Source organism: Sitophilus oryzae, unplaced genomic scaffold (assembly GCF_002938485.1).
Source record: "Sitophilus oryzae breed Bouriz unplaced genomic scaffold, Soryzae_2.0 scaffold_1440_pilon_pilon, whole genome shotgun sequence".
Taxonomy (NCBI): Eukaryota; Metazoa; Arthropoda; class Insecta; order Coleoptera; family Curculionidae; genus Sitophilus; species Sitophilus oryzae.
Genome location: NW_022146105.1, coordinates 1,546,276 through 1,560,691, shown reverse-complemented (window position 1 = coordinate 1,560,691; position 14,416 = coordinate 1,546,276). Strand labels below are relative to the sequence as shown.

Below are 14,416 nucleotides of genomic sequence, written 5' to 3'. Positions count from 1 at the left end.
CAGGTCTCAAATAATGCAGTTTCTTGTCGATTTCAAACTGTCTGTGCGAACAGCGAATCCCCTACTCTTCTTTTTTGATCTAATAATACCACTAATTTTAACTCCTACGTAATACCGAATAAAGAAGAAAACGAACAGGGAATTAACCAAAGACATCTTTTAATGTTTTTGGTTTTGTTCTTTTTAATGTTTTAATGTTTTGTAATTTTGATTCTTGGGCCTGACCCGTTCCTCCTTCAGCTCTTCTAGGTCTGTGTCTGTATCCGAAAATTCAGATGCCTCAGATTCTTCGGAAGATTCAAAATCGCTCATTTCTTTTCTTTATTTTTTGAAGAAAAAAACACTAAACAAAAACAACACACGTTTTGTATGTTAAGTTTACCAATTAATGACGTCGGGTCGCAATACGCATGCGCCGGACACTTTACTTGCAAAAGATCCACGAACAGGTCTGACTGTCAGCTAACAATCAGAATTTTCTGTGCGAACAGCGTACTGTTGGTTGGAAACCAATCAAAAATTTCTGTGCGAACGCGTTTCACCCTATTGCGCATGATTATCTGTTGGAAATATGTTTCTTACAGCTGTGAGAACAAACCTATAGAAATCTCACCCTAAAGCCCGAAAGGATCTTGGTAGAGGCTACTACAAGTATCAATTTAAAAAAAAATATATATTTATTGAATTAACATTTGAACAAAGCAACAAACATTACTTTAAAAGCAAAAGAACAGTAAACAAATTAAAAAAAAACATACAAATATTACTTTGTTAAATAAACTTATTTATTTGGATTGAGATTTCAGTTGTTTTATAGTTTTAAACATATTAGATATTTTCAGTTCTAGCCTTAAAATTTTTTTATTAGCTGAACAGACTTTTCTCATGCACATACTGTGTCTAATCTTCAGCGCCTCATACTTTTCTTTCCATTTGGTTGGGGAGGCACTAAAAAGGAAGCCTGTTAAATTTGTTGTGCAAGAAATCTTATAAGTTCTCATACCAATAGTTATGTATAGTTTTTACATATGTAATAGGTGTATTTTCTGTTGAATCACTTGGATTTAAACGAGAATTGTTCTGAAAGTCCTGAGTTGAGATATGACTCTTAACATAAACTCTATGTGGATTTTGTAGATCACTGAAACCATAACTATATAATATACTTCAGTGCATAGGATAACTGTTAACACACCCTTCATTGTACTCAAAATATCCATGGTCTTCTCGTTCTGCGTGAGTTTCTTTGATTCCTTGCGATTGTGTTTGCGATGCAAGATCCAAATGTAATGATGGTATAGCCATTTTTGTCAGTATCTTTTTACTAGAAACATGAATGTAATCCGTAGATTTAAAATGTTTGGAACAAACGTATTTATTTCTAGTCCATGTCCATTTTTCAGGATTAAGATTCAAAACTTTTAACCAGTGTTTTATTAATTCTCATTCTTTGGGAACCTATAAATCAATAGATTAATGTCTTGTAATTTGAAGGGATATCCCTACCTATGAAAAGAAACACCTTCTGGCATAAATCGTCGAAGATTTTTACAATTCTTAACCGAGCAAGACATATTTTAGAGTATTCCCAGGTATTCCTAAAAAAAAATAATAGAACATTTTAAATTGGAGAACTAACCTAAAATTCCAAAACTTCACCCAGTAGTACCTAGTGCTGGGCTATGTTTATCGATGTTTTTAAAACGGTTGTCAAAGGGTTCGATATATCCACGACATATCGCTGTACGGTCTTTAAATCTATGTTACTGACAGGTTTGAAAACAATAATCTTGTATTAAAATGGTCGAATCGTTGATTGTTAGAAATAAATTAAAACTGCATATTATAGAATATACAGGGTGAGTCATGAATAAGTGCAAATATTTTCAGGGCTGGTACATCTCGATAAATGAAACATATTTTTCCTTTACTGTTTTTCAAATAAGTCCAAAATAACTGAGATATTTCACTTTAAAATTTTCAAAAAAAAATAATTGTTCGATTATATTTTGAAAACCGCTGAATCTTTTCTGGGTTTTCTTTCTTGTAAATTTAATTTATATATTTTTATTTAATTTTGAAGATATTACGTTTTTTAACTAAAAATTAAAAAAATTTCTAATTTTTATTTCAAAAAAGTCCAAATTTTCAAAATTTATATCGGGTCGAAATAACCCCAAAAATATTTGCACTTATTTAAGACTCACCCTGTATATTGCACTGTAAGCATAATTTAACCGCATTTGATACCCGGGATTTTAGATAGTAACTGCAACTGCATGTGGTTCACGACGATGCCTTTTTTGAAAAGTGTACTCTTCTAAATTTCGTATGTTAAAAGTATTTTCAGATTTGAAAGAGTGACAGAGGTGATAGTGTGCAATTGCAAATTTAATCATGTATTTTGACCAAAATTTTGACCTATTCTGAAAACCTCTATTAAAAGTAACTTATATATATTTTAACTAGCGTGTACCCGCGACTTCGTTCGCGTCAAATTAATCATTTGTAATGGTGATGATAAAGCAAAGCCAGAATTTCCATTAACATATATAAACTGGACAAAATTTTCTCACATTTATGTCAGCATGAGAAAAAACAATATGGCGATATTATTATATAACTTGGTAATATTTGAGGGGTAGTTTCATCTCGTTCGAATTTGATTTTAAAAAATCCGTTTGCCAAAAATAAGCTTTTTACGTCAAGCAGTTTAAGCAGAATCGTGGTTAAGAAATTACCCAACTTTTTGTATGTACTCTTTTACCCTGTATTACCCTGTTTATATTGTACTCTTTTACCCTGTATGATTTTTTAAAAAAATTTAAAATATGTAAAAAAATCAAATAAATTATGCTTGTCCAAGCGTTTTCCCGAAAGACTAACCGTTTTTTAAATAACAAATATTGTAATATTTGAGGGGCATTTTCAACCTATACACCCCACAGTCAATCCGTTTGCCAAAAATCAGCTTTAAACGTCAAGCAGTTTAAGCAGAATTGTGATTACTCAATGGTCATATTTTATGAAACACCCTGTATAAATTTATAAAAAATCTTAAAATATGTAAAACAACAAAATAAAATATACGTGTTTAATAGTTTTTCCGAAAAACTCACCAGTTTTTAAATAAAAAATATTCTATTATTTGAGGGATAGTTTCACTCCCTTAGAATTCGAGTTTCGAAAAATCCCTTCTTATCGAACCTCTACACCCTAAAGTCAATCTGTTTTCCAAAAATCAGCTTTTTACGTCAAGCGCTTTAAGCAGGATCGTGATTAATCCTTGACCAGATTTTTCGAAATACCCTGTATACATTTTTAAAAAATCTTAAAATATATAAAAAAAACAAAATAAAATATACGTGTTTAAAAAACTTTTTTTCAGAAAATTGACCGTTTTTTAAATAAAAAATATTGTAATATTTGAGGGGTGGTTTCACCCCCTTTGAACTGGAATTTCGAAAAAATCGAACCTCTACACCCTAGAATCAACCTGTATGTCAAAATTGAGCTTCTTACGTTGAATGGTTTGAGCAGGATCGCGTGATTAATCAGTGAGTCAGTCACTTAAGGATTTTATATACCTATTAGTATAGATTACCATGCACACCAGAGTAATTTTTAGGGAAGAAAAAGGACTTGGTTATACATGATACTGTATATAAAATACATATATAATTTTATTTATAAAATCAAGACATACATTTATAAAAAAACTTAAGTAATATTGCGAATATATTCAACCCAGCTTTGCCATTTTGAGTCGAAGCAAGGGTCGATAAAAGTCGTCGTCTTTAAGTACCTCTAAACAACATCTTTATTTTATATAAACTAAGGTTTGGATACAGAGAGCTATCTTAATCTAAAATAACTAATATCAAAGTTGGAGAGAGTACAACTGACTATAAATGTTGTACATTTGTTTTTATAAAATAAATTATAAAATAAAGAAATTTACAATACAAATATGTTTTATTCAGATCAGTACCACGTAGAAATGCGAAAATAAAATAATGATTCTTGATGGAAGTGTAACTGAAGAACTGTACCTCAAAAGTTATAAATTTAGAAAACATTAATCACTTGAAAGATACAGAGAAATTATCGTAAAGCATAGCTCAGGTACCTTTTTTCCATCATATTTAGATAGATTGGATAATATACAAATACATTGTTACTAAAAAGACTTCTAACATAATATTATTTAATTTTCTCAGTTATATTTTGGAAATATTGTATGAGATCTTTTCTTGAGATAGTTCATTATCAAAAGTATTTTTAATTTTATTTTTAAAACGAATTATATTAAAAGTCTTTTGATATATCTTCGGTGTCACCTTTGTGTGTACATTCTTCATATTTCTTCAGATGGGTAGTTCTCATCACTACACCTTTTTTATCTACGTCATAACACGCTATATACAAATTAAAAAGTAAAATCTAAAGCTATTTACAAAGATTGGATCGCTTGAAAAAAATCCCCTGCCCAAATTTCAAGAACTCTGCGAGTTCTGTACATACTGCGGCGTTATAGTCACATACTATTACTTAATTTTGAGATCATTGTTAGGTGACCAAGTATGATTGATTGTATGTTGAAGTACATAATATTCATATGTATTCCTATATAAATTTAAACATCTAATTCATTCCTGCAGGTTTAAAACATTCTTCTAATAATTCAATCGTGAAAAAAAAAACGTGGTGTGGGATAAAAATACTCTTAAACCTTCAGGAACTTTCTTACAAACGACTTAAGAAAATAAATAATAAAAATAGATTGCCAGCGATATTCTCGTGTATACAAATTTAACATAACATTTTATGCAATGACCAAGTCAATCTAATATAAAAATAATAAAGAAAAACAAGAAAAAGGCTAACAATAACTTAATTTCAGTATAAAAAAACTAAAAATAGATAGAGTAATCAAGGAAAAAATCAACATTTCTACTATATAAACATTAATATAAAGTTCTACGCAAAATTGCTTGTAACGTATAAAAAACAATCACAACAAAATAATTGGAATGATATAAGTACGTAACGATGTAATATCAGTTGGTTTTTGTATATTTTTTGTATTAATGGTCCATAAGTTCTACGAATGTTATGTCGTATAAGTCTTCATCAACTGCTTTAAGTTCAAGCAAAAACAAATCTTCATTACAATAATATGCCACCATGTCGTCATCAATCTTGGCCGTAATGCTAAAAACAAACAGTTTGATTAATACCATTTCTTGTATAAGAGATAAAAAAAAGCATGTTTAAAAACTATCCGCTACCCAAAAAATCTCATTGTAAAGAAATGAACAGAATCATTTTTAAAGTCCATCACATTTGAATAGAATGGACCTTTTCACACAGCAAACATATTTTTTTGGTCCTATATATTTAAACAGAGTAAATTGCAATAGAAAATCAATTGTTAACACTGAATTTATAACTTTTTGTCAAATAAGTTGATTTCCTTAAGCTTGCCAAAAAGTATTTCATATGTTAACTCAAAATTATATAAATAATAGGTATTTTCCAAACTGAAACAGAAAACTAAGATATATAAATACTTCGTTACGGTCTGTAAAAAAAACTAGTTAGAGACCAACGCAACTGATGACCGAAAAAAACGGCGTCAGCGATGGCTTTAAAATGAAGATTGCTGTCATTTTATAGCCATTTCCAAGCCAACTGGACGCCGTTTTTTTTTTTCGATCATACGGTAGCTTCTCACTGTTAGATTCTAACACAGTAGTTTATAATATATTTGAATAATTATAAAACAAGATGTAGTAGAAAAAATGTATAGTATTAGTGGACTACGGAATTTTTTCAAATCTAACTTAGAGATTTGTGTAAAAAATAAGAAAATGTAGATATTTTCAAGTTAAATAGGGTATTTCGATTCTTTGGGATCTGTTTGTAGTTAGTAGAATGCGAACTGTTAGTTCATAGACCCATTGGTGTCCAGTTCACTTCTTTGCAACTACTCCTCAATATAATAATTTGAAAAAATATTCCTCTATGAAAACAACTTACCCTTTTTTGTTTTTTCGATACAAGTTATTTATACTTGAAGCGCTAATTTTGTACTTATTCTCAATCTGCAAAGTAAGGAAAACAGAATTAATTCCTCCAAATTTAGATTGATGCATTTTCTGTCTTTCTTGATTTGGCATAGATTTAGAAGAAGTACTGAGCTTTTTGCTATAGAAATAAATAATAAAAAAGAGGGATAAACAGAGAATAATGAACACGTGGAGGTCGAAAAAGTGAACTGATCCCACGTTGGTGACACAGAAAACAATACAATGATTTATTTGTTAATTTAAACATGCCGGGTTTTAGTTTTGTTATATTAAACCGTAAAATGAGATGTTTAAAAGCCCAGTACATCCAGGTCCATGCACTTAAGCACAGGGCTTTCAGCTTTCAGATATATTTTTCCATACAAGTCTTTCTATTTATATTATTATTATACCTTACTTAAAACTACAGCATTATAGTAATTATACAATTTCTCCTATTATAAAATAAAAAATAAGTCGTATCCAAACCAAACTACAGTCATATTTAGTATTTTTTCAATCAATCCCGATATGTTGTTATTTGAACCCCTGCCTCCGAGAATAGAGAAGGCTCGAAGGCTTAAATATGACGTCATCGACTGTGGATTGCCGTTACAAAGGCAACTGTGAAATACATTCATATTTTTTGACGAATTTTTGAAGTGAAACTTCTTTACGCGCGCTGGGATTAAAAATTCAAGGTCGTGATACACGAGCTAGCGAGATGACACGCGAGACGAAAAGTGGTAACAGTGAGGAAATTGAGATCTGTCTTTTGAGCGTCGTAACTCAGGCCCTATCTGAGCTAGGGGGCTGAAACTCGGAATGTAGATGGGACTCGAAAAGCTGGCGTCCAACATGACCGTGTACGACACGTGTCATTCTGACAGGTAGTTTTTCCGTAAGAAACGTCAAAAATTGATGTCGGCCGATCGCGACCATATTTGATGGGTAGGCTATGTGAACGACGGTGCACACGGTCCCACGTTTCGTTTACATCTTCATCAGAGTGGGACTAAGGATTTGATATTGAAAAAAAAATGTCAATGACTCAATGTCACTGTTTGATCGAGCTCGAAATAACAATATAGAAATTAAATTTTAAAAAATCTTTTTGTTTGTGTTTAAAAGAAAAGTAATATCGTTTGATATGTATTTTAATATTTTATAAATGAAATGTCCTTGTATTCCAATGTCATACGATGCTAGTTTTTAAGGCCTTTTTGTGCAAAGGATGTTTTTTTGCTAATTGACTCAGTCAAACTGTCCTTATGATGGGAATAAAATTCTCGAAAGCTTGACAAATTTGAAAAAATAGTTTTATTAGCCTATGTGGTGATTATTGACTGCATCCTCACTTAAATTTTGAGTTTTTTCTTAACTTATTCGGTCGCGACTAACCTGCTATTTTCAGTATATGTGATTCATTAATAATATCCTAAATAACTAGTAAATTTCACAAACCCAAAACTTTCAGGAATGACACAAACAAAAGTATTGCTCTCATCGTCTGCATTTTCTAAGTAAATACTTAAATTCAAAATAAGGTATTGTATTATATATTGGTATGTATTAAACTAATATTTTTAATACCAACACATTTTTAAAAAAGGTACCTAAATATAAAGTGATTGGTTAAGAAAAATATCCGGAATGTCTGAAAGCCCTGCAAGCGAAATAAAGCTAAAGCGTTGTTAACATCTAGCAACATATTTCAAGACTTACAGCATTGAGCAGGCCGCTTGTTGTGGGTGGTACGACGTGCAGGGGGGTATAAACCTCCTCATTTTCCTGTCTGACGTAGAGCATAACCCTTTCGTTCAGTGGCGGAGGTCCAGCACTGCCCTGACTCATCAGTTTGGCCCTCTTGATCGGCGGCGAGAACACCGAACCGTCAGTGGTTAAGCTAGCGTCCAGCATGCTGTCTTTCTTGTCAGAGTCCGGTGGAAAATGATTGTGGAACTTCAACGTAGGTGTTGAGGGAGGTTTTGATGCTGTGTGGAGCAGAAAAGGAGAGCCAGACTTGACGTGATCTTGTCCTGTCAAGGAACCGTCAGGATCGTGTGAATAGAACCCTTGAAGTTCCATCGAGGTAAGCTGAAAAAATAATTTAAATGGTTATTTTTCTAGTATTCGGCTTAAAATTTGAGTTTAGGTTACCTTATCGATGTCTTCAGCTGGTGAGAATAACACAGGAGGCTTTGCAAGGTCGCTCATGGTATAGAATTCAGATCTTTCGCATATTGGATGGTAGAGTTCGTCAAGCTTCTTTCTTCCTGTGGAGGTTAATTTTCTTTTTGCTGCTCTTCGTTCTTCGTCACGTGTCTTTCTTTCAGCTCCCTTTAGATTATAGTAAACATTAATATTTTTATTCTAAACTTTTAAATTCAAACAACTTTTTAAATACTACTACTACTTTCAATTCAATTTTTATTTTTAATAATAAATATATGAAATTCACCTTATCACAGAATACTTTAATTTGACAATATCCTCTATGGTAAATGTTCGAATCTCTTGGATCTTCGTAGGTGTCAATTTGTAAGTGCAGAGGTAGACCTTTAACGCCCTTTTGACTACTGAAGTCTGTGCTCAAACACTGGACGGCAATGTTGATCTGCAAAAGAATGCGTTTTTTATATTTGTATTTCTTCTTTCTCTGATATACGTACTTTGGCAGGGCTTTCCAATGGGTTCCAATAAATTGCTATGGCATTGTGGGACACCTCTTCTATACATCCCACCAGGCCTACGCTGTTTTTTGTATCTAGAAATAAAATAGTTAATTTAACATATAATTAAAAAAAAATTAACGGTATTTTAAATTAATTAGTAGACTTACCGACGTCATAAGCCTTTTAACGCAAGCATTAAAGAAGAAATACTAATTATATAGAGCAGAAACAGTTTTTCATTTATAATTTATATTTGTGTATCGGATTAAGGATATTTAAACGCTTTTAGAAGAAATTATTGCCGGTTGCCATCAAGTGCTCTAGTATAAATTCTATTTGTAAAGCTATAAATTTGATAAAATGAGTAATATCACCTAATAAATAACCCCACACATGTAGAAGAACAAAATAATACAGATTACACCTACGTATGATGCTGCCCACGCTTTAAATTCTCTAAACAGAGGTGTCACTATAGCTTCCCATTGAAGAGAAGAAATTTGCTGAATTTTATAAATTTATTTAAATTTTTATATAATAGAAAAATTTTTGCTTGTTCTAAGATGGTTTAACCCGTTTTATACATTTCTAAATTTCCACACCGCTTTAGAGAAAATTAAATAAATCATGAAAATATGGTTGAATATTTTCCTAATAATCAAAGGGCGTTTCTATGGTAATATCATTCTTTGATAGTTATTGATAGAATTTTGATTAACGTCATATTTTTTGTTGTTTTAAAATTTTAAAGAAACACAAAATTTATTTAGTTCAATGCTACGGAAAGGGTGATAATAGTTATCGGAAAATGTGATACTGTGACAACAGCAATAATTATGACGTTAATCAAAATTACCATGAATCAACTATCAAAGAAATGAAATCTCAGTGATATTTACCATAGAAAAGCCTTTTGATTTTTAGAACTTTTTTCGGAAAATTCAACCAAACTTTCATGTTTTTTTATATTTTCTCTAAAACGGTATGGAAATTTGGAAAAGTATAAACGGGATTAACCATTTTAGAACAAGCAAAATTTATATGAAGAATGCAGTTTCCTGTAAATGTCAATAATAAAAAAGTTTATATCCTCTTGTAAGGACAATACGGGGACATACACTGTATATGAATATATTTTAGTTAACTGCATAAAATTGACAAAAGTATTCTTTTTGTTCATTTAAGCTTTAATTTTATATTTGAACTAGCGTGTACCAGCGACTTCGTTCGCGTCGAATTAATCATTTGTAATGGTGATAAATGATAAAGCAAAGCAAGAATTTCCATTAACATACAAACTGGATAAAATTTTCTCACATTTATGTCAGCATGAGAAAAAACAATATGGCGATATTATTTATATAACTCGGGTAGTTTCATCTCGTTGGAATTGGACTTTCGAAAAATCCCTTTGCCAAAAATAAGCTTTTTACGTCAAGCAGTTTAAGCAGAATCGTGGTTAAGAAATTACCCAACTTTTTGGAACACCCTGTATAATTTTTTAAAAAATTTCAAAATATGTAAAAAAACAAATATATTATGCTTGTCCAAGCGTTTTCCCGAAAGACTAACCGTTTTTTAAGATTTGAGATTTGAGATTCGAGAAAGCCCTCCTTATCGAACCTCTACACCCCACAGTCAATCCCTTTAAGCAGAATCGTGATTACTCAATGGTCATATTTTATGAAACACCCTGTATAAATTTATAAAAAATCTTAAAATATGTGAAACAACAAAATAAAATATACATGTTTAAGAGTTTTTCCGAAAAACTTACAGGTTTTTAAATAAAAAATATTTTAATATTTGAGGGATAGTTTCACCCCCTTAGAATTCGAGTTTCGAAAAGTCCCTTCTTATCGAACCTCTGTACTCTAAAGTCAATCTCTTTTCCAAAAATCAGCTTTTTACGTCCACGCTTTAAGCAGGATCGTGATTAATCAATGACCAGATTTTTCGAAACACCCTGTATACATTTTTAAAAAATCTTAAAATATGTAAAAAACAAAATAAACTATACGTGTTTAAGCGTTTTTTCGGAAACTTGACCGTTTTTTAAATAAAAAATATTGTAATATTTGAGGGGTGGTTTCACCCTCTTGGAACTGGAATTTCGAAAAATCTCTTCTTATCGAACCTCGTCACCCTAGAATCAACCTGTATGCCAAAATTGAGCTTCTTACGTTGAGTGGTTTGAGCAGGATCGTGATAAATCACTTGAGGATTTTATATATTAGTATAGATAAATACATTTGAATATAAATTGCTAATCTGGCTGTTAAATACAAAGGTCATTTAGCGCCCACGCTGTTATCTGAATGAACATTTTAATATGCATTTTAACAGTATTAATTGTACAATTTTCTTTTTTTATTATCATGCAACAACAAAAAAAAATGCTTTAAAATGCTGCAATTTTCTATTATTTTGTCTCTGAAACCATCTAATCTGAGATTAAGAATTCTTAGAACTGTATTATGTAAAAATAAAGTCACATGGAGCTAAATATGGAGTGTTGGTAGTACCTACAGCACGAGTCAAATATAAGGAATTTTATCTTCTGCACAAGCGTGGAATAATAAGAAGGTATAACAGGATCTTAGAAATAGTACATCTGATGCATTAAGATCTTGTAAGATATTTTCTATGCCATTAACAAAAAGTTTATTTTTTTCTAGGTAAAGTAGAACAATGGATTAAATAAATGAAATTGTCAAATGATTTATCGCTTACGTACAATATAAATTATAAATCGTTGTTATAAGTCAAACTAAAATAATCCAGCAGGAAGTAAAGAGATCCCTATCGTAATTTAGTATTTTTTTGTTTCGCATAAGGCGTGACATTTAGCCACATCCATTGTGTGTTAGATAAAAATTGAGAAAAAATAACAATTTTATCTGGCACAATATAAAAACTGACATTTAATATTTTCAATTATTCATGGGTACGATTTCATGTGGGCGGACCTATCGAGAAATAATATTCTTACATACGATTATAATAATTTGAATATTTAATGATGTTATTTAATATTTATATGTCACTTATAATATACTGAGCCTTTAAAATTTTTATTAATTATTGCTAAATATAATTGGACGGTACATTGTATTTAAATATTTTATCTACCAGCATCTATTGTTATGAATTATTAATTTATTTCATAAATTCCCTTTAATACTAAAGCATACGAAATTTTCAACATCTATACTAATATATAAAATCCTCAAGTGACTGACTCACTGATTAATCACGATCCTGCTCAAACCACTCAACGTAAGAAGCTCAATTTTGGCATACAGGTTGATTCTAGGGTGTAGAGGTTCGATAAGAAGGGATTTTTCGAAATTCCAGTTCCAAGGGGGTGAAACCACCCCTCAAATATTACAATATTTTTTTATTTAAAAAACGGCCAAGTTTCTGAAAAAAAGTTTCTTAAACACGTGTATTTTTTTTTACAGGGTGTTTCGAAAAATCTGGTCAATGATTAATCACCATCCTGCTTAAAGCGCTTGACGTAAAAAGCTGATTTTTGGAAAACGGATTGGCTTTAGGGTGTAGAGGTTCGATAAAAAGGGATTTTTCGAAACTCGAATTCTAAGGGGGTGAAACCACCCCTCAAATATTAGAATATTTTTTTATTTAAAAACCGGTGAGTTTTTCGGAAAAACTCTTAAACACGTATATTGTTGTTTTACATATTTTAAGATTTTTTAAAAATTTATACACGGTGTTTCATAAAATATGACCATTGAGTAATCACGATTCTGCTTAAACTGCTTGACGTTTAAAGCTGATTTTTGGCAAATGGATTGAATATGGGGGGTAGAGGTTCGATAAGTAGGGGTTTCTCGAATCTCAAATTCCAAGAGGGTGAAAACGCCCCTCAAATATTACAATGTTTGTTAGTTTAAAAACGGTTAGTCTTTCGAGAAAACGCTTGGATAAGCATAATTTATTTGGTTTTTTTACATATTTTGAAATTTTTTAAAAAATCATACAGGGTGTTCCAAAAAGTTGGGTAATTTCTTAACCACGATTCTGCTTAAACCGCTTGACGTAAAAAGCATATTTTTGGCAAACGGATTTTCCGAAAGTCAAATTCCAACGAGATGAAACTACCCCTCAAATATTACCAAGTTATATAATAATATCGCCATATTGTTTTTTCTCATGCTGACATAAATGTGAGAAAATTTTGTCCAGTTTATATGTTAATGGAAATTCTTGCTTTGCTTTATCATCACCATTACAAATGATTAATTCGACGCGAACGAAGTCGCGGGTACACGCTAGTAGAGTATATAAATAAACCGAAAAAAAGGCAATTATAAATGCAAATTTAACAGGAGCAAAAGAAAGGAGCAATTCACGCTACGTCTTTGTACCGGAGCCAAACAATACGGACACTGAAAATCGCAGGAAGCTTGGCAGAAACAAAAACGAATCGTAGAGAAACAAAAGAAGGGCTGATGCCTACCTGCGTCCAAAATCCGTTGTTTCACCGAGTGTTGCCGGCCATGCCAGAACTGCCAGGCCTTTATTTCATCTTCAGGGCTTTTCTCTTCTCTGAACATAAGCATGACTATACTCTGTAAAGGAAAAAGAAACAATATAATCTTTCCATTTTTACACCTATTGAAAACTTTTTCTTTCAATTTTGCGTCTCCTTATATTTAGTTAAGAAAAACAGACGTCATGGTAGGCATTGAAAAGTGATTTTATATTTTGGCTTGTCGCATTAAACTTCAGTAATCTACTGACAATATCCCGACTGACACAAAAGTCTATAAAAGATTATGGATTTTTTTCCATCTATTAAACACTTCTTTCGTCTTTATATTTGAAAACCAGAAAGAATGTCATAGTAAGCTTTCATAACTGATTTTATTTTTTGTAACGCCAAAAAATAAAATCAGTTATGAAAGCTTACTATGACATTCTTTCTGGTTTTCAAATATAAAGACGAAATAAGTGTTTAATAGATGGAAAAATCTATCACATTTCAGTAACCTAAAAAAAGATAAAATATAATTTTTCGATATTGTTACCTATGAAACATGTTTTTATTATTTTTGAGTTAATTTAGTTTTACTGAAAAAAAAAGATGTAATGGTAGGTAGGTATTGACAAATTTTTCATTAATCTTCTGAAAATACTTCCAATGACAAAAAGATTTTAAACGGTAATCAGAAAAATACAATCCCTTGATTTTCCCACATATTAAAACAATTCTTTAAGTGTGGTTGTATGTATTGATAACTCCTTTTATATAAGGTGAGCCTTAAAAAGTGAAAATATTTTTAGGAGTAGTATATTTCGACCACAGAAACACTATTATGAGAAACAGATTATTTCGCAAAAAAAGGAAATTGAAAATTTGTTGAATTTTTTTTAGTTTTTAGTTAAAAACATATTTTTTGATAATACGGCAACATAGGTACTAGATTAAATTTACAAGAACCGAAAAGATCCAGTGGTTCTCAAAATTTCAGCAAAAAATATTTTTTTTTGGAAAATTTCTCTAAAGTAAAATAACTCGGTTTTCTTTTGGACTTATTTGAAAAACGGTAAGAGAAAATATATTTCTTTTATCGAGGTCTACCAGCTCTGAAAATATTTGCACTTATTTAAGACTCACCCTGTATATATAAGCTTATTACTAAT

At 31.0% G+C, this 14,416-nt stretch overlaps 2 protein-coding genes across 3 annotated transcripts in view; both read right to left on the bottom strand.

Annotated features, from left to right (window-relative positions):
* Positions 1–785: 785 nt before the first annotated feature.
* On the bottom strand, positions 786–1,663 carry LOC115876580. The gene is made up of 4 exons (XM_030892397.1): positions 1,507–1,663; positions 1,196–1,458; positions 1,004–1,141; positions 786–948 (listed from the first exon to the last, which is right to left on the bottom strand). The coding sequence occupies exons 2-4, from the start codon at positions 1,303–1,305 to the stop codon at positions 786–788; spliced, it is 411 nt and encodes a 136-aa protein (XP_030748257.1). The 5' UTR covers positions 1,306–1,458; positions 1,507–1,663.
* A 3,249-nt stretch (positions 1,664–4,912) lies between these two features.
* Positions 4,913–14,416, bottom strand: part of LOC115876705 (protein grainyhead-like) — a 98,036-nt gene continuing 88,532 nt past the window's right edge. Inside the window, exons 8-14 of one of the 2 annotated variants that reach the window (XM_030892592.1) lie at positions 13,230–13,341; positions 8,744–8,838; positions 8,533–8,688; positions 8,232–8,411; positions 7,797–8,168; positions 6,043–6,107; positions 4,913–5,214 (exon numbers count right to left, since the gene is read on the bottom strand). In XM_030892592.1, coding sequence (XP_030748452.1) covers positions 5,088–5,214; positions 6,043–6,107; positions 7,797–8,168; positions 8,232–8,411; positions 8,533–8,688; positions 8,744–8,838; positions 13,230–13,341 — 1,107 coding nt within the window. In that variant the 3' untranslated portion in view covers positions 4,913–5,087. The remainder of the gene's footprint in view (positions 5,215–6,042; positions 6,108–7,796; positions 8,169–8,231; positions 8,412–8,532; positions 8,689–8,743; positions 8,839–13,229; positions 13,342–14,416) is intronic. The other variant, XM_030892593.1, reaches the window with a different exon arrangement.

Excerpts from the sequence above, each read along its gene's own strand:
- LOC115876580 (XM_030892397.1), bottom strand. The coding sequence starts at position 1,305 with ATGGCTATACCATCATTACATTTGGATCTTGCATCGCAAACACAATCG. Across the intron at positions 1,142-1,195 it reads TATTTTGAGTACAATGAAGG|TGATCTACAAAATCCACATA; the intron begins GTGTGTTAACAG and ends TTATGGTTTCAG. Across the intron at positions 949-1,003 it reads AAAACTATACATAACTATTG|TGCCTCCCCAACCAAATGGA; the intron begins GTATGAGAACTT and ends CTTCCTTTTTAG.